Source organism: Dama dama, chromosome 23, assembly GCF_033118175.1.
Source record: "Dama dama isolate Ldn47 chromosome 23, ASM3311817v1, whole genome shotgun sequence".
NCBI classification, from domain to species: Eukaryota; Metazoa; Chordata; class Mammalia; order Artiodactyla; family Cervidae; genus Dama; species Dama dama.
In genome coordinates, this window is record NC_083703.1 from 31,756,680 (window position 1) to 31,775,039 (window position 18,360).

At 39.2% G+C, this 18,360-nt stretch overlaps 1 protein-coding gene across 2 annotated transcripts in view; it reads left to right on the plus strand.

The window, feature by feature from the left end:
- PTER (phosphotriesterase related) overlaps positions 1-18,325 on the plus strand; it is a 75,211-nt gene extending 56,886 nt beyond the window's left edge. For both annotated transcript variants that reach the window (XM_061126287.1, XM_061126286.1), the window contains 2 exons: positions 10,124-10,264; positions 17,490-18,325. In XM_061126287.1, the coding sequence (XP_060982270.1) occupies positions 10,124-10,264; positions 17,490-17,700 (352 nt within the window). In that variant the 3' untranslated portion in view covers positions 17,701-18,325. The remainder of the gene's footprint in view (positions 1-10,123; positions 10,265-17,489) is intronic.
- Positions 18,326-18,360: the final 35 nt, after the last annotated feature.

Consider the following 18,360-nt stretch of genomic DNA (forward strand, 5'->3'; position numbering starts at 1 on the left):
TCTTTCGTGGTAAACAATTTTTATAATAATCAGTCATTGAACTTCAACATTGTTTTAAATAAATCAGTTGTCTATAAGCATCCCTGTATTATTGTATTTTTAAATTAAAGAAAATTTTAATTACTTGGTCAAGTTCCTAAGTTTTGGCACTGAATATATTCTGTGTTTCTGGATGTGTCAGGCTCTGAACTTGTCTCAAAATAGATCAAGACTCATAGTGCCTACCCTCCAGACCCAGGAAGTCACAGGTTGGATGGCTGATGAATTCCAAAAAAGTCACTGCACAATATAATGGAAAGTGCACTAGCCTAGGAGCTAGAATTCCTGGATTCCTGAGCAGTTAAGAGACCCAAGCTTTAGTTTCTTCATTTCTGCATTCGTGTTAACACGCGGCATCTGTATTTCACCAGTTCATTATGAATTTCAGAACCTGCCCTTTTCATGCTCTTGGTAGCATTTAATGATGCCGACATATAGTGAACTGCTCACAGCAGGCCCAGGTTTCTCCTTCTCCACATCTGTCACGATGGGGAACAAGTCCCATCACTTTACTCTTCCTTCTTGCCCTGTTCTGGTCTATGACAGCATGATTCTCCCAGATGCTAGCCTAAATTCCCCTTCCCTTTGCACCCCCACAAAATAATAACCATCTACCCCACTAAGATCTCCAAATACAGCCCCTCCTATCCATTCTGCTGTTGTTAACTTAATTCAGATCCTCATTTGTCCCCTAAACCGCTGTAATTATCTCCAAACAGGAAATCACTCTCAGTTTTGCTCCCTAATCTAGCGTCCATGTTGCTACCATTTGGATCTTTCCAAACACAAATCTGCTTTACATATCTCCATCCTGATTTACAACTCTTCAGAGGTTCCACGTCACCTGCAGCACAAAATCCAAACATCCTGGTCATTTGGTCCCTAACCAGTCTTTCCAACTCATCTCCCATCCTTTCTAGATGCACAGGCAGAAGCTGGGCAAAAGCCACACTGATCATGATTTTGAGTAACCTATGCTGAGTGTTCCTACATGCTTCTCACATGACCTCATCCTTCTGATGTGAATACAATATTCTCTGATCTACTAGGCAGAGCCTTTCTTCAATATACATCTAATCAGAGATGTTTTTCTCTATGAAGCCTTTCTTGAATGAGCCAAGCAGTGTTTGGTATCTCCTCTGTGTCAACCCAGATCCTAGGAGTACTTTTTTAGACTTGGTAAGGTCTGAAAAGCAATGATCTGCTTCCATGTCTATTTTCCCTGTTGGACAGTGATTTTCTTGAAGGACGGGATTCCATATTATTTGTTTTTGTTTTCCCACCTTGTACATCATAGTAAATAAATGATCAACAATATCTTATTAGATGGATGAATGGATGGACAGATGGATGCATCTCCCTCATGCACATTAGCGCTGATAAATTCAGCCTTATCTTCCAGAAACAACAAGCTCTTTTACCTCTCAGTAGGTGTTCTTCTGGATTATGCATCCTTCATCTGACACTTGAACCCCACCAACCTGCATCTGAATAGTTTTCTTCAAGACTCAACTCAAATGAGTTGCCTCTTTCATTATTCTTTCACAATATTGTGTATGTATTGTACTATAAAAAGCTTTCAACACCTTTAACTGTAATTATTAATTTAAATATGTATTTCCTTCCCTGACTTTCAGTTCTTTGAGACTGCTGCTTAAATTTCTTATTCATAGGTATATTCCCAACACAAAAGCTAGCACAGGGTAGGTAACAGTACAAGACAGTAAATGTTTGCTAAATTAATTCATGAAGGTGTGCTTGAATGTATGAAATGAAATCATATATTTGCAAGTTCTTTGAAACCGGAAAAGCCCAAGACAAATGTTAGGTAATGTTATCATCTGGATCACACCCACGTATCATATCCTTTCTTCTGCTTCTTAGTTCTTTCTTCCCAGAGAGCTCACAGGCCCTTGTCTAAATTATCATTTCACACAGATTTCCTTGCTCCCACTCAGAGTGCATTTTGACATTAAACTAAACCCCTCAGCTCTTGGATAAAGATCTAGAATATAAAGAGGTTTGAAAAACAGAATCAGTCGTCTTGTGTTTCAGTACTGGCCTTAAAAACATACGTACGTGATAACCATATTCTGAAAATGAAGACAGCCAGATGGTGTCAGAGAACTGTTTTCTTAGCTAATAGCGATATATTTGTCATCAATGTATGCCTGTTCCTTATAAAGAGAGAGTCTGTTTACTGGTTGAGGAGCAAACAGAAGAAATGATATAATATAAGTAACAAGAATAAATACTTGATACGAACATCTCATCTTCCTCTTGGGAAATTCCAGGATATTTTACAGATAACATTGTGATCAACATTATTGACCTTGAAGAAGGGGCTTTGTCCAGTGTGAAACACAGCAGCTCTTCTGCATCTCACAATCACCACACTATTTAGGGCAAGAGGTGAAAGATATTTACCTCAAAGGCTGGGGAAAAGTGGAATAAGAAAGAATGTAATTATTCATGGAAATAGAATATACAGCAACCCACTCCAGTATTCTTGCCTGGTGACTCCCACGGACAGAGGAGCCTGGCGGGCTATAGTCCATGGGGTCGCAAAGAGTCAGACATGACTGAGCGACTAACACACATAGAATATGGAATGAGGAAAACGGGCTGAGGTGGACACCTTCGCTCTTATAAGAAGTGCTATGAGATCACTGATGACTGGGAGGGGCAGGACCTCTGTTTAAGCCTCATCTGAAAGACGTCAAGCAGAGTATATTTTTCCCCAGCACCATTTTGACATCTGGGGTCAATCCTTTCTCCAAGCGGAAAAAAAAGTCACATGCATAAATGCAACTTCAGTAGCATCTTGACAGTCCCTGGAAGTCATCCAGCTGATTGTCAGTTGAGTGTAGTTAAGTCACCTTGTTAGACATTCTGTATGCTGGGTGAGATGCTTTTGTGATGGGGTGTATTTCTCCGTAGGGAAGTGCTGTCCTAGGGAATGTGGCGGCGAAAGTGGGTGGATGCTCTCATCACAAAAGGAGCAGTGGGGTGTAAGACCAGGACATCTGAAGACGAATACAAATTGTTCTTATTCACCAGCTCTTCATTTCAGAAGTTAAGGACTCCCAAACTTTTCTGAGACTTAGTTTCTTCATCTATAAAATAAGGACAATCATTGAGGGTGGGGCCCTCATGATGGGATTAATGCTCTTCTAAGAAGAGACACCAGAAAACTTGTGAGAATGTGGCTGCCTGCAAGCCAGAAAGATACCGCTCACCAGACCTGACCATGCTGATACCCTGATCTTGGATTTCCAGCCTCCAAACTATAAAAAACAATATATGTCTATTGTGCAAGCCAAAAAATAATAAAAATAAAATGGATGCTCATACTTTTCTCACATAGTTTTTGTAAGAATTAAATGATACGCGGCCATCTAAAATGCCTGAGGATTATTAAGTGGTTTATCTTCTTGCTTCACCTGCTTCTCCATCCTACCACCTCATTAATATCTAATCCCAAACTTTTTTTTTTTTTGCAGGGCTCTCTTCTGAAAAGTATGTATGACCACTGACACTATTTTTCCCCATAGATTTTATACTGTGTTCCCTTCTTTAATAGGGAGAATTTAAGTGAACTCATTTCTTAGTTGCCTTCACACTAATGTTCAGTTATCTAGGCTGTGTCACATCACCAAATATCACTAATAATAATATTGGGTTGGCCAAAAACTTTGTTTGTGGTTTTCTTCCACAACATCTTATGGAATGAACTTTTTGGCCAACTCAATATATGCGTGTATATGTATGTGCAAGGCTTCTCCGGTGGCTCAGTGGCAAAGAACCCATCTGCCAATGCAGGAGACTCAGGTTAGATCCCTGGGTCTGGAAGACCCCCTGGAGTAGGAAATGCCAATCCACTCCAGTATTCTTGCCTGGGAAATCCCATGGACAGAAGCGTCTGGTGGGCTACAGTCCAGGGTTTGCAAGAGAGTCGGACGCAACTTGGCGACTAGACTAAACTAGAGACATATGTGTGTGTGTATATATATATATATCTCCTGGCTTTTTAATGACAGCAAATTTGTCTGTCTCCTTTTTTAACTTCATTTACCCAATGTCTAAAACATGAGCCTAATTGCTTCTTTTCTGAAGTCTTCTCCCCTATACATTACTGTGAAATTTGTAACCGTGTTTTACAGACGGACCATTTCCCTCAAGTGGCACTCCTTTCTAATGCCCAGGGATTACATTTGACACTTACACGTGTAGATGAATCTCACTGAACATGTTCATCTTCCTCTAGAAACTTACCATGCCATATTTCAGATGACATTTACCATCCAGGCAGGATTTATATGTAACTGATGTCTGGAGGTCTGGATGCCTGCATTCCCCATCCCTCCCTGAGATAAAGCTTTTGGAAGACCACATACAAGAGGATCACGCAGTGTCTCATGGGCCACTGTAAGGCCTTGGCTCTTTCTCGAGGAAAATGAGGAGCTGTTGGTGGGTTGTGAGCAGACCTGATTTGACTTCGTTGTGAAGACAGACTTTGGTGGTTGTAATTGAATAGACAGTAGTAGAGCAAAGGAAGAGAAACAAGGAGTGTTTGAGCATCTATTGCAGAGATCCTGCAAAAGATGATGGAGTTTTGGACCAGGAGGGCAGCAGGGGAGGTTGTGATGTATCTGGATTCTGGTCATATTTTGAAAGTCAAGCCATAAGTCTATTTGATGGGCTAAATATAGAGGGTTTTACAGGAAGAAAGAGGAGAAAACCCCAAGGTTGTTGGTCCGAGCAGTGGATGGATGCAGTTGCTATCAACCTAGATGGGGAGGGTGCTGCAGCAGCTGGTTTGGGGTGGGACATGAGGGGTTTAGTTCAAGGCATGTTAAACTTGAGTTGTCTATTAGACATCCGAGTAGAGATGGCAAGCAGGCAATTAGACATGCAAGTCTGAGCTTTGGAAGAAAGGACCTCACCATAGAAGACCCTTAATATGTGACCCTTAATATTTGTGAGAGGTTTAGAGCAACCTCAGGTTCCAAGATAGTAAGCAACAGTCATGATTAATAGAGCTCCTTCTCCTTCTCTGACCATATCACTTGAAATATCCAGAATGACATAATGGTCAAGTCCTGTCTATGATATGCAGTGATTGAAGACCTCCACAAAATAATCCTTTCTTATTTGGGGAGTAAATTTCTCATTTTTCAAGTGCAGTTTGAAGGTACAGTGGGGAGGGAATTACATTTCAAAATAAAAATGAAAAAACATGATGCACATACAAAGTCAATGCAATTCTGGAAAATGTCCTTTGAGGATAAACTATTTAGCCATAGGAGATGTCACATAGTATGATGATTAAGGAAGTAGATTCTAGCCTCGAAATGAATTTACATTCCAGCACATCACCTTGCATATCTAATCTCTATGCCCCAGTTTCCTCATCTATAAACCTGAGACCAGATGGGATTATACAGAATATTAAGTGAGATAATAAATAAAAAGCACATACTACAATGCCAGAAGCACAGTAAGTTCTTATACTTGTTGGCTATGACGATGATAAGCAAATTTATTTTTGTTTTCAGTTGGAACTAAGACTGAAAGATTTTCTTATAGTTTTTCATTTACTATGGATATAGACTCACTATATCACTTAAATACTTAGAAAACTGAGTCTCAAGGAATTTAGGCCTAAAGAAGCAAAAAGACATTGCAATCAGAAATAAGAGTCTGATCTAACCTGTTATGGGCAACTCCATTGCTTTTCTTGACTCCCCACCCAGACCCACCCTGGTATTTTGCCCATACTGGTAATTAACAATTGGTAGTTAACAAACCAAATGAACTGCCTCAAAAGGAAAAAAAAAATACTAAACTTATCTCTTCCCACTTATGTTAATTGTGTATATTTCATTTTTAAGCATGATTCTTTGGGGAAAACAGAATATGTTTACTATGGAAAAACACATATTCTTTTAGCCGAGTAATTTTGGAAGCAAAAATGGTCTCCATGGTAAGAAGAAAGAAAAGGAGTAGTATTAATAGAAGGTGGCACCGAGCTAATGTGCATTTTATAGTATAAAGGAAAGAGTTTTTTTAGTCTCCCTGCCTAAAACAACATCATGAACTAGAAGTTATGCTAAATTGGTGAAGAGAATAAAAAGGAACCAGCTACAATATGATTGCTCAGAATCAGAGTCAAGAGCCAGCTCCCAGGAAGCAGCCCGGGACAGCAGAATCCTCTCACTCATGGACACAGAGGCTTAACTGGTCCTCCTAGAGTTTGAAAGAGAGGCTCTGAAAATACTTCTGACCTCTTAGAAGCAGATTTATAGACATATAATAGTGCTTTAATCCTGGCATCCTGATGTTGCCAAAGTAATAGAATATCATAATGGAAAAAAGTCTAATAAGACAATGATTATCTGATGTTCCACTTCTTCTCCAGGCCAGCTTTGGATCCTGAACAATCTCTTCTTTTCTCTTAACTCCCTTCACACAATATTTATCGAGGCTTATTTTCCCTTATTTTTTTCCATATCGTCTCCTGGTAGGATCCTTCCTTTCTTCATCCTTCTTCCCTCCCTCCCTTCTTTTCTTCCTTCCTTTCTCTCTTCCTTTTTCTCTTTCTTCTTTCTGTTTTTGAATCTCTATAGTGATGCTTTAGGGGTTAACTTTCAGCTCAGTTCAGTCGCTCAGTCGTGTCCAACTCTTTGAAACCCTATGGACTGCAGCACGCCAGGTCTCCCTGTCCATCACCAACTCCCAGAGCTTACTCAAACTCATGTCCATTGAGTCGGTGATGCCATCCAACCATTTCAACCTTTGTCCTCCCCTTCTCCTCTCACCTTCAATCTTTCCCAGCATCAGGGTCTTTTCCAATGAGTCAGTTATTCACATCAGGTGGTCAAAGTATTGCAGTTTCAGCTTCAGCATCAGTCCTTCCAATGAATATTCAGGACTGATTTCCTTTAGGATGGCCTGGATGGATCTCCTTGCTGTCCAAGGGACTCACAAGAGTCTTCTCCAATACCATGGTTCAAAAAGATCAATTCTTCGGCACTCAGTTTTCTTTATGATCTAACTCTCACATCCATACATGACTACTGGAAAAACCATAGCTTTCATTAGCTAGACCTTTGTCGCAGAAGTAATGTTTCTGCTTTTTAATATGCTGTCTAGATTGGTCATAGATTTTCTTCCGAGGAGCAAGCATCTTTTAATTTAATGGGTGCAGTCACCATCTGCAGTGATTTTGGAGCCCAAAAAGATAAAGTCTTTCACTGTTTCCATCATTTCCCCATCAATTTGCCATGAAGTAATGGGACCAGATGCCATGATCTTAGTTTTCTGAATGTTGAGTTTTAAGCCAACTTTTTCACTCTCCTCTTTCATTTTCATCAAGAGGCTCTTTAGTTCTTCTTCACTTTCTGCCATAAGGGTGGTGACATCTGCATATCTGAGGTTGATATTTCTCCTGGCAATCTTGACTCCAGCCTGTGCTTCATCCAGCCTGGCATTTTGCATGATGTACTCTGCTTATAAGTTAAATAAGCAGGGTGATAATATGCAGCCTTGACCTACTCCTTTCCCAATTTGGAACCAGTCTGTTGTTCCATGTCCAGTTCTAACTGTTGCTTCTTGACCTGCATACAGATTTATCAGGAGGCAGGTCAGGGGGTCTGGTATTCCCATCTCTTGAAGAATTTTCTACAGTTTGTTGTGATCCACATAGTCAAAAGCTTTGACATAGTCAATAAAGCAGAAAGAGATGTTTTTCTGGAATTCTCTATCTTTTTTGATGATCCAAAGGGTGTTGGCAATTTGATCTCTGGTTCCTCTGCCTTTTCTAAATCCAGCTTGAACATCTGGAAGTTCATGGTTCACATACTGTTGAAGCCTGGCTTGGAGAATTTTGAGCATTACACTCCTAGCATGTGAGATGAGTGCAATTTTACGGTAGTTTGAGCATTCTTTGGCATTGCCTTTCTTTGGGATTGGAATGAAAACTGACCTTTTCCAGTTCTGTGGCCACTGCTGAGTTTTCCAAATTTGTTGGCATATTGAGTACAGCACTTTCACAGCATCATCTTTTAGGATTTGAAATAGCTCAACTGGCATTCTGTCACATCCACTAGCTTTGTTCATAGTGATGCTTCCTGAGGCCCACTTGACTTCACATTCCAGAGTGTCTGGCTCTAGGTGAGTGAGCACACCTTCGTGGTTATCTGGGTCATAAAGATCTTTTTTGTATAGTTCTTCTGTGTATTCTTGCTACCTCTTCTTAATATCTTCTGCTTCTGTTAGGTCCATACCATTTTTGTCCTTTATTGAGCCCGTCTTTGCATGATATGTTCCTTTGGTATCTCTAATTTTCTTGAAGAGATCTCTAGTTTTTCCCATCGTATTGTTTTCCTCTGTTTCTTTGCATTGATCACTGAGGAAGGCATCCTTTTCTCTCCTTGCTATTCTTTGGAATTCTGCGTTCAGATGGGTATGTCTTTTCTTTTCTCCTTTGCCTTTAGCTTCTCTTCTTTTCTCAGCTATTTGTAAGACCTCCTCAGATAACCACTTTACCTTTTAGCATTTCTTTTTCTTGGGGATCGTCTTGATCACTGCCTCCTATACAATGTCATGAACTTCTGTCCGTAGTTCTTCATGCACTCTGTCTATCAGATCTAATCTCTTGAATCTGTTTGTCACTTCCACTGTATAATCATAAGGGATTTGATTTAGGTCATACCTGAATGGTCTAGTGGTTTTCTCTACTTTCTTCAATTGAAGTCTGAATTTGTCAATAAGGAGTTCATTATCTGAGCCACAGTCAGCTCTCAGTCTTGTTTTTGCTGACTGTATAGAGCTTCTCCATCTCTGGCCGCAAAGAATATAATCAATCTGATTTCGGTATTGACCATCTGGTGATGTCCATGTGTAGAGTCTTCTCTTGTGTTGTTGGAAGAGGGTGTTTGCTATGACCAGTGCATTCTCTTGGCAAAACTCTATTAGCCTTTACCCTGCTTAATTTTGTACTTCAAGGCCAAATTTGCCTGTTATTCCAGGTAACTCTTGACTTCCTACTTTTGCATTCCAGGGGTTAACTTTATGTATCCTTTTTATCTGTTAGAGTTTAAATTTCTTGAGATAATCTACTCTTGTTCCAGACTTGACTCTTCTGTCTGAAGCCTGCACTTATCCTATATTTTTCTCCTTTTCCGTTCATTTACATAGTCTTACAAAGAGTGATATTTTTGCTATGATCTCTACTAAAGTGAGAAGATACCCATAAAATTAGCATAAAATAATAAATTCTATTTAAAAAATAAACACACCAGAACATAAATATCTATAGGAGCATTGCCCTTTCAAAAAAAATTACACTGATATTCACATAGGCTTTGGGATTAATTTTAGAACCACTTTATGATCGATCGTCACAAACATCATGTGATATTGCCTTACCTTGGCTTTATGTTTCATGCAGATCAGTATTACTCACCTAATTCTCCAGTCCTGGCCAAATTTCCTTTTTGATAGTTTCCATAGTTCACATCAGTCCCCTTTTCAAAAGAATATAAAGCCTACCCTGAAGACAGTTCTGGAAGAGAATTACAAACATTGTTTTTGAGATGGCAGCATAATTAAAATTTCTATAGTTTTGAAGTCCTTGAGATGAGAAAACTCCCTTTTGGATGATAATGTTCCCTAATTTCTGGGCTTCCCTGGTGGCTCAGACAGTGGGAAAAAAACTGCCTGTAATGCAGGAGACCCAGATTCAATCCCTGGGTTGGGAAGACCCCTGGAGAAGGGAATGGCAACCCACTCCAGTATTCTTGCCTGGAGAATTTCATTGACAGAGGAGCCTGGTGGTCACATTCCATTGAGTTGCAAAGGGTTGGACACAACTGAGCAACTAGCACTTTTACTTCACTTTTCCTAATTTCTAGTAACAATTGAACTGAATATTTTATAGTCACATCCTAAAAGCCAACTCCAAAATTCTTTTACTTGATTTCAATTATATTCCAGTACATAGTGTGCTTAACACTTTTAATCTGTATGTGTGGAAAACATGGTCTTGATAGTAACAATATGTATGTCTTCTTGTCTCTAGGACTATCCTTGATAAGAAGGAACTACTGGAGTTTGCTCAGCTTGGCTGTTACTTGGAATACGATCTCTTTGGTACTGAACTTTTTCATTATCAGTTCAACCCAGATATTGACATGCCCAATGATAATAAAAGAATTAAAAGGTAAATATGATGAAATCTCTCACAGCATTTCCTCTTACCATTTCTTCCGGATTTTCATATCTGGGTGGGAATTAGTAAAGATTCAGAAAACAATAAGCAGGCGGAACCAGAGACTTGCAAGGGAAAATATATCAATGCTGTTTTAGGAAGGCAAATCTCTATATATTATTTCAAGGAGAAAATGAGTCAACCTAAGTAGGTAAAAGCTTAGCAGAGCCTTAGAAGTTCAGTGCAGATGGGCAGCTGATAAGAAACACAGATAATACTCAATCTCTGCTCTGACAGTAAAAGAACAAAAGACATTTCCCTGTTTCCATTCCTAATGAAGTAAGCTGTTTCTCAGGTTGATCACACCAAAGTCCTAACCTTCTGCAATGAATTTTTGAAATGTTTATTAAAAATATTCACTAAAGGGGTAATTGCAACTGAAAGGCTATAACGTCAAACATTATATAAAATCCAACCTCTCAAAATTGTTCAATATTTGTGAGGGAAAACAAATAATTGTAGAAGTCATTCTCTGCACTCAAGTGGAAGTTTTTGAGAATCAAGACTAGATGGTTACCTGGTTTGCCTTGGCTACCTGGTGATATGAAGAATGAATGCACCAAGTTAGGGAACCTGGGAGGTGAAATAGATTTGGGATTGGCAGGATGACTTTAGTTTGGGAATATAGTGTTGCTACCCATGGGGCCATGGGAAAAGGGTATGAAGCTCAGGACAGACTTGGACATGCAGCTAGACATTGTTGGTTTGCATGTGACGATCAGTAGTGTGGGAATGAATGAGATCACTCCAAGAAGCAAACAAGGACAGAACCCTGGTGACCACCCACATTTAAGGGATGAACTCAGAAACAGTCCCTCAAGGACAGGTTGAGAAATCTTCAAAGTATTAAGAATATCAGGGAAATGCATTGTTATGGAAGTTGGTGGAGAAGGATACTTAAAGCAGAAGGACTTGAACCCTTGTACTAAGTGGCAGATACCAAGAGAGATAAAGATGGAAAAGTATCCATTGGATTTCACCATTTGTAAGTTTTCATTTCACAGTCAGTAAGTGCAGCCTTGGCAGAAAAGGCTTCAGGGAAGACTAGAAAGTGAGGAAGAAGACAGAGAATATGGAGGCTACTCTTTCAAGAAACTTGGTAGTAAAGTGAAGGAGGGTTGCAGGGCTAGAGCTAGAAGACCAGACAGGGGACTTCCCTGCTGGTCCAGTGTCTAAGACCTGCATGCTGTTACTGCAGAGAGCCCAGTTCAATTCCTGGTCAGAGAACTAGATCCCACATGTTGCAACTAAGAATTTGCATGCCACAACTAAGACCTGGCACAGTCAAATAGATAAGTAAATAAATATGAAAAAAAAAAGAAGAAGACCAGACAGGGCCAAAGAAAGGTTTTGTTAGGAGACCAAGAGAATGAATCCAGGGACTTGGTGTTTATTCTATAGGGTTATTATAGAATTTATATGAAATAAAGCATGCACCTTTTAGGTGAGTATCTGGGGTATACTGTGGAAATGATCAGTCAATGTTAACTTAAAAAAATCTGGACAGATAAGAGATATAGAGCAAGACTCCTGAGGAGACAAAGAGATGGAATTTGGGCAGCAAATAGCAATGGCTGATTCATGTTGATGTATGGCAGAAACCAACACAACATTGTAAAGCAATTATCCTTCAATTAAAAATAAACCAGTTTTTTTAAAAAAGGAGGTATGCTATTTCCATAGAAATGAGAGGAGGCGAGGCAGGTAACGGAGTGAGTGCAGATCAATGTCTTGGTGAAAGGAAGAGAACACTGACGACAGATGGTCCCACTTGATCTGAAAGTGCCGGTGAAAGAGACATGGTCGTCTCCTGTGAAGGAAGGAATAGATTCAGGGCAGGACCTTGTATAGGAAGATGAAGGCTGGGAGTGGATGGAGAGTGACTGACAGAGATACTGACTCAGGACATGTTGTGTGGAAGACCCAGTGGAGGCCAGAGATCATTACTGCTTGACTGTCTATTAGCACCAAGCTGCATGATTTGGTGGTTATTTTCCTAAAAAAATGTTTTGTGTTTTGGTAGTAGGGCCAAAAAGGTTTTGTGAGTAGAAGTAATAGATGTAGACAGAGAGAAGGTTGGGATTCTGTCTGAAGAACATGCTTGATATCCAAAGGGGACAAGGGCAGGGTTGAGATGAGGGTCATGAGGTCCAAGCTAGAGGGAAGAAAGTATAGAGAGACATGGAGAGGTATCTATCAGTAACAGACAGGGGTAAACCCCTGGATGCTTTAATGAAGTGAGTGAATACAGAACATGGAAGAAGGTGAGCCAAAAACTAGAAAGATGCAACTCGCGGTCAGGGAGGAAAACAGAAGGTTGAGTAGAGAAGTAGTTCTCCATGATGACAAAAGCAGAATAGCGTTTTGAGTGTAGAAAACTCGTTGGAATAAGAGTAAGCCAAATTGGAGTAAAGAAGTGATGTCCAGAAAACGTGAGGCTTGAGCAGCACATGTACTACTATGACCATGTACATATGTACACTGGGGTATGGGGAAGGTCTAAAAGCTTTAGGGTCTTTCCCCTGGGCTGTTGATCTTTACATGCATGTCTTCTGCTGTCCCGTGAACTGACTTACCTCCTTGATGAGCTCATTAATTAAAATACCTTCCAGTTTAATATCATTAGAGAAAGATAGTTGAGCAATGTCACGGTAGTTACAAAAATATGAGACACTCACTCTACATCTTTAAACTGCCTTGACTGCCCTGACTAGTATCACTAGGTCTCTTTTTTTTTCCAACTACTCAAACCAATTCTTTGATTAACAGATTTATTGTTTGTTTGTTTTATAATTTAAATTTACTTGCCCATAAGTACCATTCAGTATTGGCAAACTGTACTAGCTTGAACCATACTCAGAGGTGAATATTCTCTGGAATTTAAGATGAGCCTGTGTGGTAGATCTTTCTCATCTTTCATGATCTCAAAATCATGACTTTCTGATGAATGCCCTATTTTACAATTCATCTTGGAAATAGGAAGCTTGCTCCCAGGGTTCGCTTCCTTTCTCTAAAGCCCCCTTGTGGCAGTGAGGTGTATCTTTTCTACCCCTATGCTTTGCATGAGGCTCCTAGACTTTCTGGAATGAAAGAGGGGATCCATAGAGGGATATCGATGGAGATATGAGCTTTCATTGTGCCAAATGTAAACATTCTAGATGTATGGAACTACATAAAAATTTTATATATATATACACATCTGTGTTTGTATATATCTATGTGTCTGTATATGTATGTATCTTTAATCTTCTGTAAATTATAAGTCACACAAAGTGAAGTAAGTTAGAAAAACAAACATCATGTATTAACACATACATGTGAAATCTAGAAAAATGGTATAGATAATCTTATTTGTAAAGTAGAAATAGAGACATAGATCTAGACAACAAATGTATGAACACCAAGGGGGGAAGGGAGGATGGCATGAAGTGGGAGATTGGGATTGACGTACGTACATTACTATGCATAAAATAGATAAATAACGAGACCCTACTGTATAGCACATGGAATTCTACCCAATGCTCTGTGGTAACCTAAGTGGGAAGGAAGTCCAAAAAGAGGGGATGAATGTACAAGTATGGTTGATTTGCTTTGCTGTACAGTAGAAATTAATACATTGTAAAGCAATTATACTCCACCAAAAATTAATTTTAAAAAAGCCACGCATTAAGTCACTGGACTCCAGTACAGCTCATGGTGATTATTAAATGACCTTTTGGGTTGTGTGCGCCCTAGTTTATTCCCTTGTCCCCATCTCTTGGGTGCTTGGTTTTCAGCCCTCATCAGCAGTCCTTCTCCGAGCTTCAAGAATCGTAAAGCTTTGAAGTGAACAGAGAAGCATGCTTCTGCCTACCTCTGGTTTTCAGCACCAGAAATTCTGTGTCTAACACCTGTTTTCAATCTTCTGCTCCATTTCTCAAATCTTATTATATCTCTGCCTTTTCACACTTTGTAGTCTCTCTCTAATATTTGTTTGCAAAACACTAACTCATTTGTATTTCTATAATTACTGTGATTTTTTGTCTTCTCATCTGTAGTGGTTCCTTCCTTCTGGCAGCCTCTCTCTAACTACTGTTCTTCTACACAATGGCACAGCATGTGAGATGATCCCTTATTTTAGGAGCAACCAGGCAGCTTTCTTGATAGTCAAGATAAAATTATGTTTCTAGAACCAGAACATTCTCTTTCTCATGAGATAACTAGTCTTCAGTTTCTTGACTTACTGAGTTCTAACAGTTCCTATTTTCAAATGAGTATCTTTCCTTGCTACTGCGAAATTTAGTAACTTTGTGTTCCAGGATATGACTCAGGCCTCTTACAGGTATCTGTTTATCTATATGATATGCCTCTGTAAGTAATAAGATATCATTTTTTCACAGACAAGGAAAAGAGACAAAAATGTTGAGAAACGCTCAGAAAATACATGGGGGAAAGTATACCTTAAAATTTCCTGTAATGGGAAATTCCTTTTTAATTGTGGATCAGGGTTTGTCACCCTAAGTTTCAGCATTATGCATGCATCTGTGAAATATTTCTCTTCCTTCATAAATGATGATATTGCTGTCTTAGATAGTTCCCTTAAAGAGAGGTTGTTCCAAAAGCAACTTTAGATCAGAACTTTTGGACATTATACAAATTTTAAAGACCAACAAACCAATGTCCTACCCCTCTATGGGGGGAGGTGAGGGTACATGGAATACAGAGGTGGGGGATTAAGAGGTACAAATATTAGCTATAAAATAAGCTACAAGGATATATTGTACAATGAAGGGAATATAGTCAATATTTTATAGTAACTATACTCAGAGTATAACCTTTAAAACTTGTGAATCACTGTACTGTATACCTGTAACTTACATACCATTGTACATCAACTGTCCTTCAATAAAAAATAAAGAAGCAAATAATGATGGTGGCACAGATAACACTCCCAAGTATTTTTAGGACACACTTGGGGTACATGTGGTATGACTGAAGATTTCTAGACGAAACACCCAGGTTGGCTCTTTTCTGGCATCCCTTTAAGTATAATTTATTTTAAAATGTATGTTCTCATATAGAATAGGTAACTAATGAGAACCTACAGTATAGCTCAGGGAACCGTACTGAAAGCTCTGTGGCGACCTAACTGGGAAGGAAATCCAAAAAAGAGGGGAGATATGTATACACGTGGCTGGTTCACTTTTCTGTACAACAGAAACTAACACAGCATTATAAAGCTACTATACTCCAGTAAGAATTAATAAGAATAAAATAAAATGCACTTTCGCAGAAGGCAAAGCTTTGTGTTCAAGTGTGTTGTTGTGGCGACCCACATTTTGCTTACCGTTGTTGTTGTTTAGTTTTTAAGTCATGTCTGACTCTTTTGAGACCCAATGGACTCTAGCCTGCCAGGCTCCTGGCATGGAGCCATGGGATTTTCCAAGCAAGAATACTAAAGTGGGTTGCCATCTCCTTCTCCAAGGGATCTTCTGAGACCAGGGATCAAACCCCCATCTCCTGTACTAGCAGGCAGATTCTTTACCACTGAGCCACCAGGGAAACCCTTTGCTTACTGTAGTATTCATTAAATATGACTCATGCACTAGAATGCGAAGAAGTACTATTGAAGCAAAAGGGATACCTTTCAAATAATTAGCCCTTGGAGGAAAGTGCTGCCCATCTATCTAGATCTATTGGGGAATTTAGGGGCCAACAAGAAAATATAGAAAAGGTCAGAGAACAGCCAGGGTCTCCAAGCTTCATGTCCTGCCATCAGAGACCCATGGAAGTCACGGCAGACACTGCCCAGCGTCCAGACATCCACAGATGGTGGCTGTCACAAGGGGACTGACTCACACTACGGATTACAGCACTTAAAGCAAACAGGATTAGATGTTTAGACAATAGGCAGGAAGCCTTCTATAGTTCACTGACTATAAATTTAAAGGAACAGTCCATTATTTATAGCAATCTCATCGACATAGAAGGGAGACAGAGTAAATTTTTATTGGTCAATTTAATCCAATGCTCCCACACTACTACAGAGCAAAAATACCCATCAGCTTCAAAAGGACTAACACAGAGGGACTGAAACTGACCTTTTAAAAATGACGATTGATCTAAAATATGACACGAATGAACTATAGCTCCAAAACAGAAACAGACTCACAGACATCGAGAACAGACTTGCGGTTGCCAAGGGGAGGGGAGTTGGGGCAGGGGAGGACTGGGAGTTTGGGATTAGCAGATATGCAAGCTTTTAGAAACAGGATGGATAAACAACAAGGCCTGCTGTGTAACACAGGGAACTATACTTAATATCCTGTGATAAACCATCATGGAAAAGAATGTGGAAAAGAATATATATGTATAACGGAGTCACTTTGCTATACAGCAGAAATGAACACAAATTGTAACACAAATTGTAAATCAACTCTACTTCAATAAAATTAATTTAGAAAAATGACAACCAAGGGATTTCCCTGGTCCAGGGGCTAAGACCCCATGTTCCCAATGCAGGAGGCCCAGGTTTGATCCCTGGTCAGGAATCTAGATTTCCCCATGCCACAACTAAAGATCCTACATGCTACAATTAAGACCCAGTGCAGCCAAATAAATAATAAAATAAATAAATATTTTTTAAAGATGTCTACTGCATCACATGCCCTTCATTTTAAAACCAACTAATTTTAGTTTCAGAACATTTTACTTGTATGAAGATTCCTATCGTTTTGCTATTTTAATCCCAAATAGTCATTGATTTTACTTGTTAGAAAACAAAAATAGGAGAGACACAGAGACTGAGATCTGAATAATGGGTTCACTAAGTGAGGTATTTTAGAATGGAGAGCTGGATACAAATTCAGGATAAAGTTATTTAATGAAATGCTAAAGTGGCCATTTATTCAAACTAGCACATCTGATTAGAAGCTATCTTTAACGCAGGCTTGCCAGGCATCATCATAAATATCACAGGCTAGGAATTTCTGTGTGCATGGAATAAAGATCCTCTTCCTCGTACGACAGGATAATATCTTTAGCATCACCACACAATATTTATTAAGGGTGTCTTCACAATGGAAGATGGTATCTTTACAACACAATAGGTTTATGAGTAGGAAAAAGTTTAAAGCATTCTGAATGTCCTAAACGTGAAACCAGTGCCATATAATGAATTACCATTTTTTTTTCACAGGGTGAGACTTCTGGTGGATGAGGGCTACGAGGATCGAATTCTGATGGCACACGACATACATACAAAGAATCGGCTGACGAAATATGGAGGTCACGGCTATTCTCACATCCTCACCAACATTGTTCCTAAAATGTTGCTGAGGGGGATAACTGAGGGTGCACTTGATAAGATTCTGATCGAGAACCCCAAGCAATGGCTAACTTTCAAATAGGATGGTTGTTACGAATTCACACCTTGAGTGTAAAGCTTGCCAGGGAACAGAGAGTGATTTCAAACCCACTGTGAGATATTAATCAGAGCCACAGAGGACTAATGACAGAATATTTCCTTTTTATGGGAAGTAGAAGACTTTTGCCTTCTCAGAAACTGGCTATTACATCTGTACCTTTAGGGAGTTGCAGAGCCTAATTAAGCCCTATTGTTTTTCCTTCACAAAATAAATACAAAAGTAGCCATTTCCAAATGATGATTTACAGTTTAGATCCCCTGAGTGGAGTTTTGCTTCCTTTTGTTTTGTTTTCTTAATCCATCAGCAGCACTCCTTGAGAAAATTTAAACTGTTTTTAGTTAAATTACCCCCTTCTGGAGCAATCTAATGTTTCTTGTAATATTGATGATTCTACTAATTATCCTGCTGTTCTTTAATTAATGCTTAATGAATAATATCCCACTTTAAAATAGCTTCTGCAGCAAAGGAAGCTAAATTTTGAGACATTTATTTTAAGGATACTGTAATACAATAACTAATTCACAACAGTAAAAATATTGTGAAAGGTTAATTATATCTGTTCACCTATCTTCATATACTTAAAATAAATCACTTTTGTTGCCTGTGCCTTTCTGGTATCCAGTTTTCCTATATTTTCTTGTG